The sequence below is a fragment of the Diadema setosum genome, chromosome 1 (genome assembly GCF_964275005.1).
Source record: "Diadema setosum chromosome 1, eeDiaSeto1, whole genome shotgun sequence".
Classification (NCBI taxonomy): Eukaryota; Metazoa; Echinodermata; class Echinoidea; order Diadematoida; family Diadematidae; genus Diadema; species Diadema setosum.
In genome coordinates, this window is record NC_092685.1 from 30956551 (window position 1) to 30978921 (window position 22371).

The 22371-nt window shown below is 40.1% G+C and overlaps 1 protein-coding gene across 3 annotated transcripts in view; it reads left to right on the top strand.

Annotated features, from left to right (window-relative positions):
- LOC140235322 (uncharacterized) overlaps positions 1–20314 on the top strand; it is a 147022-nt gene extending 126708 nt beyond the window's left edge. For 2 of the 3 annotated variants that reach the window (XM_072315350.1, XM_072315367.1), the window contains 8 exons: positions 948–1043; positions 3811–3914; positions 4506–4584; positions 6674–6762; positions 8482–8619; positions 12798–12986; positions 13737–14098; positions 14330–20314. In XM_072315350.1, the coding sequence (XP_072171451.1) occupies positions 948–1043; positions 3811–3914; positions 4506–4584; positions 6674–6762; positions 8482–8619; positions 12798–12986; positions 13737–14098; positions 14330–14597 (1325 nt within the window). In that variant the 3' untranslated portion in view covers positions 14598–20314. The remainder of the gene's footprint in view (positions 1–947; positions 1044–3810; positions 3915–4505; positions 4585–6673; positions 6763–8481; positions 8620–12797; positions 12987–13736; positions 14099–14329) is intronic. The other variant, XM_072315359.1, reaches the window with a different exon arrangement.
- The last annotated feature ends 2057 nt before the right edge of the window (positions 20315–22371 follow it).

The following is a 22371-nucleotide window of genomic DNA, read 5'->3' on the forward strand; positions in this document are numbered from 1 at the left end:
TAATTCTTGTCAATAAAAAACAGATATCTTCTCCACATATTTTTTTTTCCATTTCTGTTCAGTTGTGTTGACTTTGCTTAGATTCACTCATGAGGTTTTGCAAAAGAGCTAGTAAAAAATTATTTGGTCACTGATTATGTGAGATGATATAAGCCCCATGTAACTTGCACTGTGTTAAGTATCAGCTGTCGAGTGGTGTTGGTGTGTGGTGCTGTAGGTAGGCTCCTTTGGCGTCATTGAGACTATTTCTGGAATCTTGACACAAACCATACTCATTCAGAAATGTCTGCAAGAACTGTCACAGTTTGTGTGGATGTCAAAAAGAAGTCAGTGCAAAGAGGGTTTCTAATCAAATTTATATTAGAGCAACAGATTAACAGAGATCTCATAAAATTAATCATGGAGTCAGAGTAATCTGAAACTGTGCTTTTCAGTAGAACTCAATATTAATTCCTCACACTATTCCAAACGAGTAGTTAGTTTCTTCCATGCTGGTTAGGAAAAAAAACAACAACAACAAAAGCAGAGTCAGTTCCCTCCTTTGAAACAGAGAACACAGCAAACAATAACAACAACAAAAGGAGCTCACTCATTCCATGACCGAGCTGAACACACTGATTCATATTGTTATCCTTTGTGATTAGATTGTAGCTTGTGTGAAGATGTTAATAACCTGTGCCGTGGCCAATGACCATGTGTTGCAATAGGGACACTGATTGGTCACTGATTATGTGAGATGATATAAGCCCCATGTAACGTGCACTGTGTTAAGTATCAGCTGTCAAGTGGTGTTGGTGTGTGGTGCTGTAGGTAGGCTCCTTTGGTGTCAAGGAGACACCTCCTTGGTTGCAAGTAACAATAAATGATGCCAACATAGCTGTCATGTTTTAGTCTTTCCTATCATTCTACATTTTCCGTGCGCCTACCTTTCAACCCTGTATCCACAGTGAAAAACAAAGAGGAAGTTCTGGAGCAGCCGGACAAGAGAGAGGGAAAGATTGTATGGAATCCATCCACCAACAGCAAATACTCGGAGAGTGAATGTAAGTCAGGCTTTGATTTCCCTTCATGTTATCTTTCCCTTATCAGACTTAGCTGGCAGAGAGTGTGAATATCTTTATAAATGTATGTGGGCTTTTTATCCTCTTTATCATATTTTTAAAGGATAAACCAAATTCCATGGGCTGACATTTCTTGGAACCAGCTCTTTTCTTCTTTTTTTGACATTGCAGAACAAAACAGTCTTGAAACAATGTAACTAATTTTGTGTTGTTCTGTACTTTTTTCTTCTTCTTTTTTCAAAGCAGATACATTTATTGACTAATTGTTGATATTGATCAGCAGCTCCAGGAGGGATGAGGTTAATGCTTGCATACCCATTGTTTCTATACATCAGAGGACAACGGAAATGTGTGAACTTTTCAAACAGGCTCCCAGAAGGCTGTGTACTGTCAGACTAGTTGGAAGTGATACTGCTTGCAATGCAGCTATGAAAGAACTCATCAGGATAAAATCTGAAAGCTTTTGAATTGCACTTAATAGTTGTGTCCAAAGTCTGGCAAGGAATGTCGCATTTTCCTTCTCCAAATGTGACATTCTGTCATTGTCTTGCCAGGGGAGGTAATCTCTTGTTTTAAAAACAGAAGCATTGTCATGTACGGTTTTACAATGCCAGGGCAAGCCAAGTAATGTTGGGCGGGAAGAAATGAAGTTTGCTGTGTGTAGAAGCTGTCTTGTACGTAGGATGTGGGTTGATATGGTCCATCACTCATGCAGTCACGTTGTTAGCCTTCAGCAGTGGGTGTTCCAAAGAAATCAATGCTTTTCATAACCCCAAACAGCAAATTATCTCTTTTCGCAGATACTTTCTAACCGTACAGTGGTGCTTTCAGAAAAGACAGAAACATGTAATGAGAAACACACAGGCACTGAATCTATGGATTAGAATGTATCTGACATGATTTCATTGCTTGACTGAATTCAGGATTTCATTGTTACTCTGATGACCATGTAACATCAATTGTAAACTAATTTTGGGGACTCATGGGAGGTTGAGAAAAGAAGGTCTACCATGTAAAAGATAGAAACATGTAATGAAAAATGCAACAGGCATGGAACTGAATCTACAGGTGAGAATATATTTGACATGTTTTTGTTGCCTGACTTAATCCAAGATATGATTGCTTCCATGATAACCACTTGATAATATTGTGGACATATAGAAGGAAGTTGGGATAAGAAGGTCTACCAGGTAGGATGACCCAACATGTGTAGTGTTGGCTTATCGTTGGCTTGATGATGGGAAAGGGAAGCAGGCAGGGGCATTGCCAGAGGAAGTTTGAGATGACCCGGCAATGAACCCCCTTGGGCAAAGCCAGAGAGTTGCCCAGGCTTTTGTTGTGGTCTCGAAACCTGGTACCCTTGCTGCCGTTGGTAGTTCCGTGGTATACAGCCGTCTGTCACTGAAGAGTACCCCGCGGAAGAGCTCTAATGTCTGCTAACAAGGCTGTCAGTATGGAAAACTATTAGCAGTGGGGGAAAACATGCAAACATCAACAAAGCCCAGGGCGCTGCTATGTGAGAAGTCTTAATGGTGATAAGTTGTTGCTAGAATTGAATGTTGTTCTCCATTTGATGACAAGGTGGTATATCATATACTTGTACAGTAGACTCCCGTTATAATGAAGTCCTCTGGACCAGCAGTTTTTTTTTTTTTGTTTTTTTTTTTATTGAAATTTCATTATAACTAAAACAAACAATAAAAAACTTGAAGAAGATAATGTGGGAGCCTGAATTTTTACTTCAATGTAACCGGAATTTCGTTATAATGGTGGTCGTCATAATTGGAGTGCACTGTATATTGTCTCAGGCAGTCAGTTTCATTTCCTTATGACCTGGGCTTGTGGAACAGCATAGTTTCTTAGTGTGGCAGTGTATCAAAGATCTAAATTATTGTTGCTTTTTCCTATAATTCAAGCCTTCTGTAGTATGTGTGTAATTCCAATTAAGACACATCTATCTGTCTTGTCTATTTAAGTATGTACACTGTAAATACTTATTCATTCAAAATGTCAATGTATCCGGATTACCTCAGGCAGCCAACTCTTTCTATAATCAGTTGCTGATGATATTCATAGAAAGGGACTATGTTACCTCAAACATAGGGGGAAGAGGGACTTTTGTTGTTGTTTTAGTTCTCAGAAATAATGTAATATCACTGTATGGAATATGAAGATCACTGCATTTCAGAGCTTGCTTCATGTAATCATAAGTTTTGTACTTGACATTTTTTACCAGGAAATCATCCATGCACATAAGTGGGTGTTGTACAGTCAGCCACACAGCCTTGGGCATTTCAAACAGTTCCTACCTCCCATGAATGTGCCATGGCATTTATCTAACTTTTGAAGGTATCATGAGTGTGTGGTATTGTCACCAGCAATGTAGGAATGTTGATAGCCTCTGTGCTGATATTTTGACAGCACTTGTAACTTTGTTTGCTTTTGTAACAAGATTCCTGCATACTTTGAATGTAGTGTATGTTCTTAAAGCCCGGTTCCACCTGTGAAACTGCATCATCTGATTCCAGCACAACTGAATGTGGGAAGTCAATTGTGTAGCCTCACTTCAGTTTGAATAGAGGACATAATGTAATTGCTTGTAGACTTTAAAGGTGCAGCATTCTTGTGGAGCCGAACCCATCAGCAAGGTGATTTGTAATTTAGATGCATGCTGGCAGGTGAATCTTTTTCATTGTTGATCTTTCAAGTTGATTTGATTTTTTTTTTTTTTTTTTTACCTGCCTTGCAGTGACAAGTTTCCTCAAGCTTGCGACGACACCCAGCCTACCAGCAGGGGCCAGGAACATCGAATATGCTCACCACTGCCTTCACAGGGCGAAGGGAGACATTGAGGTGAGTGGATCATGTCTTACTGAATCATGCTGCATTGTTTTCAACTTGAGTACAGATGGTGATAGATCCAGATGATCTCAAAGTATTTATTAGATCCATACAGATAAGAGAGAAGATTTTAGAAATGTTTCATTTCATGTAGAATAAAATGTACACCAGGTACCCAAGATTACCCAGTCGGAGATATTCAAGTACCAACGAAAATGTGTGTAAAACTTGTCACCATTCAATGTAATCATGATGGTGTTTACATTGATAAACACAGATGATTTTGTAGTGCATGATTGTTGGACAGAGAAAATAACAAATTTTCAAAAGTTTCTGTTTGTTCCAGGTTGAATATCTTGGTGCTCGAAAGCAGGATCTTGATAATACCTTTTGTAGATAAATAAATGTATCTTACAAGGGATGGATATGTGGTGTTGGTGTTCAGCAGGTCATCATGAACGAAAGCAGTTCGAGTGTGACATTTGGCATCTTACCAGTCTGTGGTGATATTGTTATTCTCAGTGCAGGGTACTTTTGCATTATGTTTTGTATATCTTACCATGCCATATTTTTGTGTTACATCCCCACCCCCTCCAACACTAGATGGCGCTTCTCATGCTGCTGAATCGGGTTCCCGTGGTCCAAGACGAGGACAGACACATGATGGATTACAGATATGACTGTGAGTAGATCTCGTATAGCGAGTATGTGTCTCTGAAGGAGCCATTACCGTAAAGCCAGAAACATTCGTGGCATGAAACTTTTGCGAATTGGAGCCAAAAGCCGTTTTTGCGGCATAAAACTTTTGCAAATTGCCACAGGCATCTAATGCATTGCGTAGTCAAAAAAACAAAAAACAAAAAAACCTTTGGCTTTCATTTTACTTGTGCAAATTTTGGCTGTTGCGAAAGTTTCATGCACGTGAAAATTTGTTTTTGCAGTTTTTATATCATTACAGTTGAACCTCTCGTATCCGGACAAGTCGGGACCGGGGCTCATCTGGATAAGGGATTTGGCCGGATACGGGAGACTCAATGCTTTTTATACATGTACATATACATACACATGTACTGATGTAGCCCATTGTAGTACCACATGTAGTAATGTGTATACTGCAACCTTTTCATTGTTACATTTGGGGATGTTTCGGGATGTTGAAATGTCTGAAGGTAAGCAATTTGGAAGGAAATTTGATGCAATGTATGTTAATCATATTGGAAGTAATATGTAATTCATGTGTGTTTGGGTAGGAATTCTCAAGGAGTTGGGAATCCCCCTTTCTTCCCGTAATTATTAAAACAAAATCACGGCGAGATTGCGTCCGGATAATAGAGAGATCCGGATAAAGGGAGGCCGGATAATAGAGGTTCAACTGTATGTGTTCCTGTGCTCTCGCTTGTTAAACACGACTGAAGTGCAGTGATAACAGTAGACAGTGCCGTGAAAACAGTAGACAGTGCCGTGAAAACGTGTAGACACAGTTATGATATTATATTCTGCCAGTTGTGGGAGATCGCACAGTGTGGTGAAACAATTTCAGAGAGGAGCCAACCAATGTCACCACTCAAGCAACATAGTGACGAGGGGGAAGTACAGAGAAAAGGCTGTTCCTGTTAGAGAAAGAGAGAGAAAAAACAAAATCTTGTGGTGACCTCTATTCCATCATTGACCGTCAAGTGCATAATGTGACCCACTTAGCTCAGCCAGTTAAAGGAAGTTCCACCATTTCACCAACTTCCAGTAGCCTGACCTAATTAAGCCGGCATGTGGCACCTCTGTATGCGTCTTCCACTATAATGCTGGCTGGGTTCCCACTGTCGTGTTATCCGCTGTGCACGCCACAATGGGGCGTTAGTAACCGATCATGGAATTTTGTGTATATGTCTATCACAATTTACACCATGATTGAAATCTTGGTCTTGATCATGGAGTAGTTGTTGTGATCTTATCAGATGTGGAGGTCAGTTGCGGCAATCTCGTCAATCATAGACAAGTTTTGAATGGTTCAAATATAGTCCATGATCAGTGCGATTGCCACGACTGACCTCAAGATTTGATAAGATGTGATAAGGTCTCCACAACTACTCCATGATTAAGACCATGATTTCAAAAATGACGCTAGGTGTAAAAGACACGTACACACAAAAATGATGTGATCGGCTACTGATGGTCAATCATGATGCGAGTAATGGATCGCACGACAGTTGGAACCCAGCATAACTCAATTGTTGTTACATGCTCTATAAATTTGGATTCATTCTGGGGATAGGAAGGCACGAGTGGTTTGCAACATGTGCAAGGCAGCTAATGGATAGTAATCTTGACACCGATCAATTATGAGACCAAAAGAAAAGGCAATTTTATCATGACTCTGTCCGTATTTCTAGTAAAGTATATTGCATGACATAGTTTGTTACGCATTGTAGTTGTTTGACAAAACGTATGCATTTTGTGTGATTGTATTAAACTGTGTATTCTGATTCATGCAGGATGATTGGTATACAGAAAAGAAATATAGGTCAGACCAGACCAGTTCAAAAGAGTGCCGAAGATGCCAAACATCAGAGCTGTTGACTAGGATAAGTGCTGTCTTGTTATGTTTTGTGCCTCCCGTGATGGCATTCAATCCTTTTGAGAGTTTTGTGTGTCATCGCACTGTAGTAGAGTGGCTGTAGTGTTTGCCACATATCAGCTGTGCTTTAATTTAGCAGCCTATGATGTACCTCCTTGTCTGACCTTCTGCACCTGTCTCATGTCTTTGCCCCTCGTAGTTTCCCAAGAGTGGACCAACGGGGAACGCAAGCTTTTCAGGGACATGTACAAGGCCAAGGGGAAGGACTTCCACGAGATAGCCAAAGGGGTGAGTCGACCAGCATGGGTAGTTTGGGCAAGTTTTGGCCCCCCCCCCCCCATACATATATACACACATACACACACACACACACCTGGATTGATGCCCAATTTTATTGTAGTATTTTAGTGGAGCTTACACTGGTTATGAAATTTGCTCATGTCTAGTGAGGGCTGAGAAAGAGAGTTTTGAAAATATGTCACAAACCTGCCTAAAGATAAAGAGAAAGGTTAGCCTGGCCTCACAGAACACACTTCTGTCAATTCTTATGTATGACACGCCCTAGTTCATGTCTCCCCACCCCCCCCCCCCCCCACTACGCAGTAGTACAATATATGTCCACAAAAGTTGTTTCCATAGGACTCAAAACTAGCCAACATCAGTCTTTTTTTCCCCAGGCACCGGAGACATAACTGCTTTTTACTATGCTGTGGTAGCACCAACATTCTGCTCTGATTTGCCGATGTGATACGGCACAAAGTATAACCTCTAGTGAACTGCTTCTACAGTAATCATCAACGTTATCACCAGTGCAGAGAGAGAGAGTGTGTGTGATAAGGAGTGGGGCAAAGATAAACTGTATCCTGCTTCCTACTTTCTGTCACATGGAAGATAAGTGCTTGTCCCCGATCAGACAGGGAAGATATGAAAAGGTGGATTCACTCTGCAGTTGGCAACCAAAGAGGCCATGACAGGGAGTTTTGCATGTTTGAGGTGGGGGGGGGGGGGGGGGAGGGGCTGCTTATGAAAAATGCTGCTACATGCACTGAGAACTGTATCAAGAATGGTGGGCATATCATGCAGCATTTCCATTGTGCGAACTCATGGTGGTTAGTGTGGAAATGGCTTGTCAATTCATTTATGACAGCTTTTGAGCAGATTTTGAGGGATGGTATAGTTTGGTTGAGCTGAGGATTGGGGTTTTAATCTCTTCGGGTCTGGATCAGAGAATTTCAAAAATATTTCAGATTTGGGAATCCTCAAACCTTGCCCACTGAGATGCATGTTAGACACAAGTGTCTTTCCTCTGTACTCTTCAGAATCTCCCTGATTTTAAATTAGTGAATGTTATCAGCCCTGACGGGTTACTGTAAACGCCATACATTTAGGGAGTCTAGAATTTCTGCGAATCAGGACCTCCCGACAATTTCGCAAGTGGTTAAATGTGCGATTGTGGAGTGCAGTACTGAACGGAGAAATGTATGCGTGCACGTCACATTAATGATGGGACCAGAGTTGATATTTCGTGTGGTTTTTTTTTTTTAAATTCATGAAAATGAAAACATCGCGAAATATTTGGCGTAAACAGTATACTTCGCTCGTTGTGATGTGGCATAATGGATAAGACTCCTGACTTTCAATCAAAGGACTCGAGTTTGAATTTAGTCCAGTGCTTGCATCCTTGCAATAGACAAGATGTGTTTATCTACTATGTCTCTCTCCACCCAGGTGTATAAATAGGTACCTGGCAACGCTTAGGTAATAATAATGGCAGGGCCCTCAGGTAGAACATTGTCAACACTGAAAAGGCTACCCTGGATAAATGGGACCATATTAGCATTTTATATCATCAAGATAATGTTCAAAGTACAGAGGCATTTTTAAGTGATGGAAGTTAGAGGGTTAACATGCCTTACTCCTATGTCCTCACTTTTGGCAGCTAAGGGCTCATGACCTTGTGGTGTGTGTTACTAACCCGAGGTTCCGTCCCCCCCCCCTTTGTTGCAGATTCCCACCAAGACAGTGAAGGACTGTGTGGAGTACTACTACTGGTGGAAGAAGCTCTACCCGTACAACCACGACATGCAGAAGTACTGCCACCACAGCGGGGCAAACCCCAACGAGGACATGCGGCGGAACGAGTGTGTAAGTATCGTGGCAACGCGAGACTCGCTTCCATCATCACAGTCATCTAGAGGGAGGGGCATTCTAAACCAATGCTTGAATAGAATGATGACAGTTTGAAGATTGAGAAACCAGAAGTAGTTGCTCTTTTTACAGGTGCCTTGGCTTCCATGTGGCACAGAATGACAGGTGGAAACTGATTCTGTATGTGTATGTACATTGGAAGTAAACATATCAGTTGTCATAGCTGAATGACCGAAGAGCATACATTTCCGTAATGCTGACACAAATGTTCAGCAATTTTAGTAGCATTTATGGGAAGATATGCAGTGCAGAATGAAGAGAGAAAGCTAAATATTAACAGACTTAAAGTTGCCATACAAGAGATGGAATAGGTATTTTAGAGAGAGTTTCTCATCTCTGATATAATGAAATCCCCTCCCCAAATAACACTTTATGGAAATTATGTCAGTTTGTATGGAGCAAACAGACTGTGGCAGAGCACAAACCCCATCCATCTTGCACTCAGAGTTCCAACCGCAGGAGAGATGCAATTACTGTCATTTGTTCCATACATGAAGTGTGATGGGAAGCAGATAATGTCAAGTACCCTCTTGGTGTTATTCTGGCCACAGGGTCATTTTCCTGCAGTGAAATATCAGAACACACGACTACATGGCTGTGTGTTTATGTGAGAATGTATGTATGCACAGGGATATATAAGGGGAATTTCATCATACATGATTTGTTGTCCAAGTACCTTGACAGTGCTGGTGAAATGATATGTTTCATTATACATGTAGTATATGCACCAGTCAAGCATTGATTGCGACCAGCCCGACGCAAAAGCTTTGGATGTAAGGATTTGGTGTCTCATACGTAAAAAATTTGGTTCTTCCAATAGTCCCTCTCTGTCCAAACTGATGATTTTTCTTGATTCAATCAAACGTAAACCTGTAGTATGACAACTGATCCACTTGGAAAGATTTGGAACCTTTGCTCATGCACTACAGGTTCCAAATCCTTCACGTGAATCAGTTGTCATACTACGGGTTATGCTTGACCAAAATCAAGAAAAATCTTCAATTTGGACATAAGGGGACTATTAGAGGAACCAAATTTTGCATGGCATGAGTTGTCAACAATTGAACTACATTTGTATGTATTAAAAATGAAAATGACCCAAATGTTAAAGTTAAATTTCATGTCCAATACCACTACGTACGAAACACCAAATCCTTAACATCCGCAGCCTGAACACTTCATGTTCGGGCTGGTCGCAGTTAGTCCGGCATGTGAATGATATGTATGTATTACATCCTTGTAGCATATTAAAGTGCGTGACCCTTGTCAGTGGAGGCTGTTGTGATAACTGCTTATAAAAACAAGTATCTCACATCCACTTTAGATTTTGAAGGTCATGTCTTTCTTTGTGAAGGAGGAGGAAGCGTGATCTGACTTCATACTCCAGAATAGACCTGTTCACACTTTACTGATGGTTCAAATTACCACAACTTTTAAATGATTGAAATAAAACTGTTGTAAAGCTAGATATCACCTGCTTACATAATTCAACTTGCTTTTATGTCAACAAACCCCTTTGAATGTTAAAGGAGACCTCCGGATGATTTTCAGATTTTTACATTTGAACAAATATAAACTAGTTATGCTGAGGACAGAGTTTCAGAATTTATGATAATTGGGATGAAGAATAAGAATATTTTCAAAATGTAGAACAAATTGCAGTGAACAAGGATGATGACATGGCAGAGTCACCATAATAATTCATGAGTTGGGGCTCAAGGAAGCAGAATAAAAGAAGAAGGCATGCATAGATTATACACAGGTGAACTCGCAAGCAAGCGGTATTGTAATGGAATTGCACTGCTACATTTCTGAAATATGTGAACCTCCTATGTCATCATCCTTGTTCAGTGTAATTTGTTTAAGGTTTTTCAAAGTATTGTTTCTCTGCTCAAGAACCGCAATAAATTCCACAAATCTATACATGGAGTTGTCGATTTATGTATTACATGATGTAAAATTATGAAAATCGTCTGGAATGTCCCTTTAAGAATGTTCTATTGCTGCAATGTAAAGAAATCATTCCCAGTGCTGTCCATGACATTGCTCATTACAACTCTGTGTCTCACTAAATAGTTTTTCTCATTTGACCTTTATCTGCTCATGCGCAGAATGTAACCTCAAACTAGCTTACTGCAGATGAGTTCAGTCAAACAGCCCACACCGCCCCCCCCCCCCCCCGAAAAAAAAAAAAGAAGAAAGAAACAGTGATGTTTAGTTTGATATTAGCATAACATATTGACCTGATGGTGAAGTGTTGTCTTCGCACATGCTGTGTGTCACTCAATACATGTTTGTGCTGTGCAGTACCATGCATTTGTACCATGCATTTGTTCTGTGAGTGCACTAACAATGTCACACGCATATTTCACATTCCCTCTCTCAGATAATTCCCTCATTGTGATGCATTTTGATGGCCTAAAGAGTGTTCTTTCTCTCATCAAATTCAGATAAAGATGCAAATCCCATACACACTATGCTGAGCAAGTTTGGAGTTGTGGCAAATGCTTTCCTTTTTCTTTTAGAAGAGTATGCTTGAAATATATGGTGTTAGAGGATTGAGCATTTTCATTCTGTTGTATCGTTGGTTTTCGCGCTACAGTAGAAGTAGATTGACTTATTAGATATGAATTTACTGCATAATGCAAAAAGGAAGGGGAAGGGAAAAATAGGTAGTGCTGCTCCATTTCCCTCATTCAAGCAGATAAAACGGAAGTGTGTAGCTGAATTGAGTAATATTTTGTGGTTCCAAAGATCAAAGGGACTGGGATTATTACCCCCCCCCCCCTCTCAGATCAGATCAGACCTCAGTGTGTGGTTTGGAGCTTTTGACAAGGGAATGATTTTCAAGACTGTGGGTTTTTGTATTGTAAATAAAAGATGCCTCAGGCATGTGGATGAGATGTCGAAAACCTTTACAAGACGGTGAAGTCATTTAGGGCAAACTAGTTTGCTCTCTTTCTACTTGTCCTACACACCATTCATGGCAAGTTCTGGATATTTTTAATAAAAGTTGATAGACATCCATGAAGAAAGAGGGAAGATAGTTTGGGTACCATTTTATGGAGAGATGTTTCCTTTTTGTAGGTTGCAATAGTTTGCAGCTGTCATCACAGGAACGGGAATGTTGACTATCGATCGGTGTCTGTGGTAGCAAAGTTGCAGTCATGTAACAATATCCTTGTGCAACAGCTCCCTGGCCAGTCCAATTTTAGAATCAATCATTATTGTCAAGACAGTGTGACCTGGGAGATCACTTTTTACAAGACTTCATTCATATGGTGTTAGTTGGAGGCAGTTTGTCACTTCCTTGGAGTTTAAGGGCCTCAGTTTCTAAAGTGGTATTATGTTTAAAGAGCCATCTAACATTTGGGTCTTCCTTTCAGAGTCAGTTTACATCAGTTATGAATGTACCGGTAGTTAAAGAACCTAGGATATGAGATACATGTATAAACGAAGAGAACGGGGAAGAGGAATGGCTCTGCAATACACGTAGTTACGAATGACTCTTATCCCTTGCAAAGGTAAAATGCTTTCATTGTGCAGGATGTGCATATTTAATAAAGGTGATCTAACCCGCAATGTAGTTTGTGTTGTGAAAACACACTTTCCTTGGCCTCATGTAACAAGGGGATCATTTTCACGTTCTCAAAATTTTCCCACAAATGGGATTGAGCTCCGAGAAAGGCAAGTTTGCCAAGCCAAAACCGGTGTGAGAATATCGCAGGATGATGAGTCTCATGCCGGTATGTTTACGACTTTTGAACAATTTGTATGAGAATTCATTGTCAGTTTCGTGGAGATGGCAAAACTTCATTGCTTAGAGTAGGATGGCTTTGATGTAGATGCTCGTCTCATAGTCACATGATCTTTGCCCTCCAATGGGAGGGATGTCTTAACCAGCCTCTGCACTTGTCGTTTTGCAAACTGATATTTGTATGTGGAATTGCCATCTCATTGCACTAACCAAACATTCTATTGGGTCTCTCTCTTTCTCTTCCTTTCGCTGTTTTTTTTTTTTCTCCATCTATATTCTTCCTTCTTCTTTCCACATGTTTCCTCCTCCCCCCCCCCCTCCACTTTCTTTGTTTTTTAACCCATCTCTCTGTGCACAGGACCTATTCCCGGGCGAGACTTTCCTAGATTATGTGCCGCTCAAAGAGTACCGGCACGATAAGTACTATAGGGGCGGGCCTCCTAACTCTAGGAACAATAACAGTGTGAAACCTTCCTCTAACAATCAGGAGGACAAGCCGGCACCGCAGCAGGGCCAGTTTGTCTGCAACTACCCACACTGCGAAGCGGTGAGTACACTGTCTATCTCTCTCTCTCTCTCTACACCTACACATTCATTGACCCATATTCAGGAAGCTGGTTTAAATCAATATCTTGGTTGAGATTTAGTCCATGGACTCCGATATGCATAAAATGGCGTATCTGTCACACGCATTTACGCAAAAAATTAACATAAACCATGGACTAAATTTACACCACCTATGTGATTAAGGGCCATTGCCTGCCATCATGATTTTATGCCACATCCTTCTCCATTTAAAAAAAAAAAAGAGGAATACAAGAAGTAGCATTTAACTGCCAAGCCTTTTGACTGATGAAGATGTAGATGCAAGTCAAATTACAAGACCACCCATCAGCCAGTGGCTCCAGGAAAACCATTTCCATTGCCATCAAATTTGCTTTTCAGGAACATGAAACCATGACAGCACTTAATAGGCCGTAACAAAACTTGGAGGTGGTCCATAGTGGGATGTGACGGAATATATGTGTAGTCTAGCCTGACCTGGCACTGTGAGAATGGTGTATGATAGTTACATGTTCACTGGAGAGAGAATACCCTCGTAACAAAACTAGAATACGGAGAGAGAAAAAGAGGAGAACATCCCACCTACCAATGACACACTACATTTCGGGCAAACGGGGCTGCTGTGACCGATGGGAGCATGACGTAAATGTACCATTAGCAGGGATTTCTGTAAGAATGTGTAATTGATTTAATGCAAAGTTGATGATTCAAATCATCTTGTTATACGTTGCAGTCCTTCAAGTCAAGGCAAGCGTTGAATGGTCACATACGGGTGCACGGGGGAAGCTACAAGCCAGCCAACACCACCAGTACCACCACCACCGCCAGTGCTGCCAGCAACCAGTCGAGATCAACCACGACGTCGTCTTCGTCCACGACGTCCTCCTCATACAGGGGAGGTGGGGGCATGGGGCAGAATGCCAAGCGGATGCCGCAAGACTCCTCCGACGAGATGAACGACGACGACGAAGAGGAGGATGAGGAGGACAGCGAAGAAGGCTCATCAAGGGAGATGTCCGAGAACGACCAGGATGATGATGACCTCTCCAGTGAAGATGATTCCTCGCCTCGTTTCCCATGCAAAATATGTCATAAGTGAGTTCTCAATCTCTTACTGTATAGTATACACCATATTTTCAGTGAGTCTAATTTCTGATTAATCAGGAATTCCAAATAATTTCGCCACTATTTAACTTCATGATTGTGGAGTCGCAGTAATGAACGGAGAAATGTACACTCGCATGTCGCATTCATGTCAAGATCACAGTTATAATCTGCTTGCTGAACCAAAATTAATGAGCATTCCATCTCAAAACCTCCCCACAGGGTATTTGACAAGGTGAAGAGTCGGAACGCTCACATGAAGAGCCACCGGGCGTCGGACGAGAGGAGAAGGCACGGCGGCTACGGCGGAAAGGAGGAGCAGATGTTCAACCACTACATGAGGCAGGAGAGCCAGAGTGGGACCAGCAGCGAGGAGGAGGAGGATGATGACGAGGAAGAGGAAGAGGAGGAAGGGATGGAGGACGACGACGACGGTATCGATGAGGAAGACGAAGACATGATGTCCTCAGAGGAGGATATGTCAAACTGAGCCAGAAAAAAAAAAAAAAAAATCAGTGATCGACAACCAAGAGTCGGTGGCGATGAGCAAATCTAGAACAGACTCCAGACATTGCGTGAGCCACTTTGGCAAAGATGAGCAGCGGCCATCAGTGTGATTGGCAAGTGCGAGATTGGGATCACATTTTATCACTTCAGTGAGGATAAGGCCCTTCAAGAACAAAATCTTTAGCTGGCACTCTGTGAAATAATGTTGTGTTTGACATCCATTAGAACACAGTCACATTGGGAAACAACAACAACAACAAAAATTAGATTGACACAAGCCACTAGGAAAAGTGCAATTTTAGTCCAAAAGAATACTATAAATGAAGTGGAAACTGCTCATGATGCATGGTTCTACCTCAGAAATAAAGTTCATTCTCTCGATGATATTGTTCCTGGAGAAATTTTCGAAGAGATCAACAGAAATTGCTCTTTGCCTTTCAGCATCTGGTATGCTTTTGGGTTTTTTTGTTTTCTTTCTAAAGTGAATGAAATGAAATGAAATGGCAGTGATTTCTACTCCAAATTAGCTAAGTGATCATCAATATCAGGTGTGAAGGGTCAGTGTTATAGTTACTTTTTACCCCTCCTTCAAGACATCATTTAGAGATTGTAACCACTCACCTAGTTGTACAGCAGAAATATGCAAAAGCTGTGGTGTCTTGTTTCAGATTTCAAGGCAGTTAACATTCCCTGAGCGTTTCTTTTTGATTTTGTATTTTGTTTTGCTTTCTTCTCATACACATCTCAGTATTATGTCCCTGTCCTTGATTTAATCCAAGACTATTCTAAAATGAAACACAAGAGGGGAGGGGGATGAGGAAGGTGTGGGGTTTGGTAGGAAGAAAATACAGAAGTGCCTAAGTGCTGAGTGGATCATGTTGTAAAGTCTGTTAGACTCATGAGTGCTGCCCTGTCAGCGAATATGTTCATTTGTATATCCAGCTTGTGGTGCAGTATATCATGTTTGGTAAAGTGTAATGCACAAAGCGGAAGTGTGATAACTTTCTACTCTCTCTCCCTTTCTCTCTCACTATTTCTCTCTTTGCTCTCTCATTTTTGTACAGCGTAGGTATTGGGGTGAAATCTGCACAAACTTGATGCTCATGCTAGCTGTCACACAATGGGCTAGCTAAGAATGCAGGCTTCTGTCAATGAGTGTGACACACAGCTTGGTGAAAATCATTGTATCATGCACACTGGGCACCAAACCGTAGACAGTGATCCATGTTCACGTAGAACTCGTTAGCGCGGAAGGAGATCGCATTTAAGTGATCGGGGGAAAAATCTCCAGAATTGTGGAACTTGTGTGTGAGTGTTCAGAGGAAAAGACAGGGAGAAGATATATTCAAGATGTTTTTATCGTTAAGAGAGCTATAGTAGAGTGAGAACAGAGTACATATATGATGTTTCCTTTTATTTCCCTGTCAGTGGTATCACCACTGAATGAGCGTGATTTTTGATCAAGGGTCTTTCCAGTACTGTCCAGAGTCACTACCAATGTTTGGCTTGATTATAGGATACAGAAGAAACCGGCACATCATGTGAGCTGTGTATGCAATTGTGGGGCTGACTGTGATATAGAAGCATGAATGAGAATATGGGGTGTGAACACACAGCTTCAGCATTGGGCCAAAGGCTCTATTCATAAACATCTTTCCAATCTGTAGTTGGGTGCAGATTGCAAGCTTTCAGGTATTTTGCTTTTCGGTAAATTTCTGTATCTAATTTTAGAGGGGGTCCAGACTACAGCTCTAAAAGATTCCTAGCAATACTCTGAAGCTATAAGGAGATTCCATCTCAGCTGCTCATGCCCCTCAATAGGGATGCATGTCCGTCCAGGAATGTTAAATTGAAATCAACTGAAAAAAGGAAACATGGCATTAATCAGGGGTGTGACACCAGAGAAGTTGGTGCCACAGTAGTGTCTCAGTGTTTTGAGGGTTGTCTCACACATGGCAGCAACAAGAAGAGACTAGGGAGTTTGATCTTGCAGAGAGACAGATCAAGGATTAGCAGCTTGCACAGGTATAAAGCAAGAAACTTTGCAGTCAAGGGCATCAAAGATTTGAGGAAAGTTACAGGGAATTTATTGTTGTTGCTGAACCTACAGAACTATGGAAAGCAGAAATCCTGGAAGTGAAATATTAGTTTTCTGTAACGCAAACAGATTTGAAGTCATGGGTGTAGTAGTAGTTAACATAGTATGAGCATCTACCGAGAAAGGATCGTGGAAGTCAGTTCCTCTGTTGTCACCAATGTGCCATGTCATTGGCAGGCAAGTGTGGAAATACATTTGGATAAACCCAAATATTGAGGAGCACAAGTCTTAAATTTTGTGGGTGGGACATATTTTTAGGCAGTCATGAATATTGAATAACTGGATATTTGGGCAGTTGGATCCTGCTTAGTTTGTTTTTATGATGGATGTTTTTTGAGGAAATTTCTAATGGGGGGAATGCCATTTTAGCCCATTTCTGTTATTATTTTTAAAAAGAAACCAAGCACACTCTAATAATAGAGAGAGCTTTGAGGTAACAATAGAAGGGAAGGGTACATACTCAAAAAATGAGAGGTATTTTGGGTCTGTCTATATGGAGTAGAAAGAGCTCACAAAGTGTACTCATGGTTTCTGTGGAGTTGTAATTGTGTGTGATGTGTTACTGCACAGCAGAGATGAAAGGAAGTCAGAGGGGAGAACGAGGAAATGAAAGAAATTTTACTTCAGAGCTCAGGGAGGTGTCTTGAAATATGCATCATATGCAGAAAGCCAGGCAGGTAGTGGGATGGCAGGAGAGTCATTGGCACGCTGCTTTTGTCAAGAACATTGTATGCATTTCACCAAGCAGTTTGAATGTGTGCCCTTTCACATCAAAGAAGTGACTTATAGAAGTTCTAACAGGTATGTGTGTTATGGGTTTGTCTGTTTGGTGTGTGTGTATGGGTGATGGTGTGTATGTGTGTGCGTGCATTCTGTTTCTTTGTAAAATTGTACATATATATTCTATGATACAAGTTGTAATTTTTAAACTGTTTGTAGATGAGCAGAGGAAGGGGTGGGAGTGGAGAGAGAGAGAGGGAACGAGAGAAAGAGAGAGTTGGAGTGACAGAAGAAAGGAGAGAGAATGGGAAGAGCAAAGTGCATCTTTGGGCTGACCAATGTATAGTATTGTGCAATATTTAATGACCAATCAAGTGTGTGGACTGAAAGACAGAATTAAAAACAACTTTTTGATCACTGGGGTAATCGTGTGAGAGGGAGAGATTGTTTAGTGAGAGAGGGATAGAGAGAGAGGGAGAGAAAGAGAATGGAAGAAAACTGGAATGCGATTTTCTTAGTTTCTTATTTTTACACGATTTGAGATATCCAATGGGGAAGATAGAATTATATGGGAGGGGTTTTTCATATTTTTCTATTGAAATGCATGTTGGTGTGTTTCCCCCAAGTGTAGGCTTGTGCTGTATGAAGACATGCGATAGGAAAGTGCTGTGCTAGGTTTAACAGTCTCTTGGCACTCGAGTACTAGTTATTAAAAAAAAAAATACGAAAAATGAACAATACTCTGCACAGCCTAGATGGAAATGCTAGTCAAGTTTGCCGACACGTGCTTGCGTGACCTTCATGCCAGACATAGTTATCAAAATGCAATCATACATCTGAATCGTCTCTAGTTGTACACAAGATGAAATTATGTGATATTTTATATTTTATTAAATTTATATTGAAGAAAAAAAAGTGTCTTGAAATATCTTGAACGTAATCAGTTTTATGAGTTGTATTTTTTCAGAGTTGTTCATCGCTATGTTCTTATGTGATCTTGATATTATGAATATATATAGTGAGCCTATACAGTGTTCGATGTATTTCTTTTTTTCTTGTGCTTGAGCCAAAAATGGTCCATGAATGAACCATCCAGGATTATCTTTGGGGATGTTATCAGCAGCGTACTTTGCTTTGTAACCCATGACTTTGGAAATGTGATTTTCATGTGCCCATTGCCATTTACACAATCCTCGAAATAGTTCAGAATTTGAAGAATTTTTTTTAAGCTGTCACTAAAATCAATCTGTCAATAGTCATTCTTTCAGTCCTATAACTCACCAAATGGCACCACATTATGAAATAATAATGATAATAATGATAATAAAAAGAAAAGTAGTTATTTGAAAAATGTTCATCCACCAGGCAGTCATTGATGGCATCGTGTTTGTCATGTTATTGTATTGAGGCTATTTTTTTTTTCCCCTCATAATCCCTGTCTAATCATTTTTTAAATTTCCAAAATTGCAGGAAATCAAACTTTGTGCCAAAGCATTCAAACATCACGGTGAAGTGTGATGCTGTGTAACATGAGATATTAACTTACAAATGTATTACAATTTTTTTGTTTTTTTTTTGTTAATGCAATGTTCTGAAAAATGTATCCCTGAGGTGCAGAGATTAATGTTGAATTTTTCTCAAATATCAAGAACCATGTTTCATATGCCTTTTTAAAGTAGCATCACTGTCAAAAAAAAAAGAGCATAATGTTATATGGTCCTGATTTGAATTGCCACCAGGATGTTTTTCATTGATAATGAGAGAAACTGTAATTCAGGTTTTGGGTTATATGTGACAATCTATCAGTCGTGTCACTTGATTGGTGTGGCCCATCTACCAGTCAGGACTTTGGTGTAGGTCCTTCCCTGAACACCGCATCTTTATGAGTGTGGTAGGTATTTTTGTAAGCCCCAAGGCATGTGAGTGGATATGACTTAAATGTGATGGCCGACACATCATGGAGTGCATTTCAAGAAGAACACAGTCTGGAATTAAGACTAACACCCTTCCAAGGGTGTAACTGTGGCTCGCTCTCTAGCGCGTGTTAGATCTTGTCGATGGTAGAGGTAAGGGCAGTTCATCGAAGGAGTAGCGGAGTATCTTTTATACATAACTCACAGTGAAAGTAACGGCGAAGTCTGTGTGACTAAGACGTTTCTGTGAGCTAGTGGACTTGACATGGCATCATGTTGAGCTCCAACCAACGTCACTTGGTCCCTGTTAGGGCAGGGGTTTGAAAGACTAGGGCTGTGCCCTTGTAAAGACATAGGTAGAATATACAAAAATATATATTCCGTTTTCTGCCTGAGTGTGTTAAATCTTGCAGAATTCTGATCAACTTTTAACGCTTTCATAGCTGAACCCTCAGTAATTCTGTATGAGGGCAGACAGTTATGGATTTATTTGCTGTTTCATACATGTTGAGATCTCTTAGGGTAGACCTCTGTCTCTTCATAACTTTCTCATGTTCCTTTCCTGCAGGCATTACAGGCATTATTGCAAATTGAATTATCGAATGATGAGATGAACTGCCTTTTGTAAGTATAACATCTTATGTACAATTGAAGTCAACAATGTTTCCATTTCCGTTTTTTTTTCCAAAGCGAGAATTATTTTCTACTTTTGCAAGTGATTTGATGCGAATGTCAAGCTCTAAGGGAGTTGAAAAACTCCCATCCCGAAATGTATTACCATGTAATGTGATTGTAATGAAGTCAGTATAATCAAGTTGTAAGCAAGTGCTCACTTTTTGCTTCTTAATTCTATATTTGTACCTTGATATACATGCATATTTTAAGAAAAGCAAAGCAGTTATGTATAAGAAATGCATATTATCATTTTAAGATTGAAATAAATGGATGTTTTATTTCAATATATACAAACTATGAGCTGGCAGAGTGGTACTTCCTGTGTGTCTGTTTCCTTCTTTTATGAAGTTGGGCTGTGATCTCATTATTATTTTCAATTTTTTCAATTTCAATTTATTTTCATATTTCTCGATGAAAAATTACATCAAATATAACAAAATTAAATGAAATACATGACGTACATAGAATATTGCAAATATATAAATCATAATAGTGGTCGATCTGTTAAGTTTGGAATCTGTGAATGAATGCTAAAGAAATATGAAGGAACCTACTTAAAAGCGAGCTTGTTGAGCGTAGGTCCCAGGTTATTATGGCGAGAGTCAATATATTATGTTTTTCTGTCTTATGATAGACAAAAGGAGAATTAAACTCAGCTCTATATGTGAATTGAGAGAATGTAGCAATACGAGTAGAATACCCTCCCCGAGATCGAGCATAACTTGCATGTTCCCACGCTGTGTCTTTTGATAGTCACATTAGAAACACAGAAACATGCAAGTAATGCTGAGTCGAGGGGAAGGTGCATGCCAATGTCTTTTGTTAAACATATCGGTACTTTAGCAATGACTGACAGATGAGGTCACAACAAGAATATTGGTTTGGAAGGTTTTTTTTTTGTGGGCGTACCTAGTGATCTGAAGAAAAATAGAAGACAAATTATTTGAAAATATATGGAACGTTTCTAGATATTCGTTTTACCGCAAAAGTGATGTTGAGGGTATCGTGAATCAACACAAATCAACATGCATTTGTGTGTCACAGAACCTTTTTAAAGGAAAGTTCAAAAGGTATGAATTTTTAGTTTTGGTGTAGCCATGGCTGGATGAAAAGACGACAACACTTTGTGACATCACATATATGGAAAACGATAGCAAGCTATATGGAAAGACGACAAAGACGACAACACTTTGTGACATCACATACATGGAAAACGATAGCAAGCTATATGGAAAACGATAGCAAGATCTGCGATGTGAATGCTAAGATGATGCAGCCTCCTGGGCTGGACCATGGAAACGGCTGTCTCACGCATGCGCAGAATACCAGTATTTGCTTAATTAGCGTGGTCTTGACATTCACATCACAAATCTAAAGCTTGCTACAATAAAGTACAGTCACCTTTAAATAAAGAAACTGCAGTACTTTCCATTTTTCTAGTAACATGAAATAGTACTTGACTTGCCTCTTTCAGAAAGCAGGGGAATATTATTACAATGTACTTTTATCATGTCGGTTACAAGTTGAGGGAATCTGTACTTTTATTATTTTTTGTTTTTAATTGTCTTGATATTTTCTTTATACATCGTACCTACATGATGTCACGAAGTGAAGCTAGTCTTCTTAACCAATGATGGCTGCACCAAAACAAAGATTGATGACTTCTGAACAGATTTTGCGATTTTCCTTAAAACTTCACAGCTGTGTTCTAATGATATTGCTGCATTCACTAAATCCACACATATACTTTGTGTTTCATTCCCCTCTAAATATGTTGACACCTTCTTCGTTCTTCTCTTGGTTTCACGAATCTTCACTACGCTCTCCTATCTCCATGATTTTCCAACCTTCAACTCCTCCCTCTTCCTCTTCCCTTCCATTTCATCTTTCTCCCTCTAATGATGTCCGAACATCTTACTTGATTCTCACTCTATTCTTCCTTACCGCTCTCTCTGTTCCTTTCTCTACCGTCTCCACTCGTGCAACTTCAACTTCCAGCCCATTACTGTCCCCCACTCTTCACTTTTTGCCCTCCTTACAATCCCCATAGGTCGCTTCCCTCTTCAATTCTCCTCTTTCTAGGCTCTTCTTCTGCTAAACAACGATCCGGTTAAGGACTACATACACATGGTGTCACCACAATTCTTTCTCCCTCATGTTGACACCAGTTCTAAAAGGTTTAAATGCCAATAATTATATACTGGATTTGAAAAGGGGATATGAAATACACCTCAATACCTAAGAAGTCTGTATGTGAGACGATAGCTATACAAGCATATTATGTACAGTATAAAGAAAACACATAAACTGTACATTGGCATCATGTTATTCTCTTTATTTACATAATATGT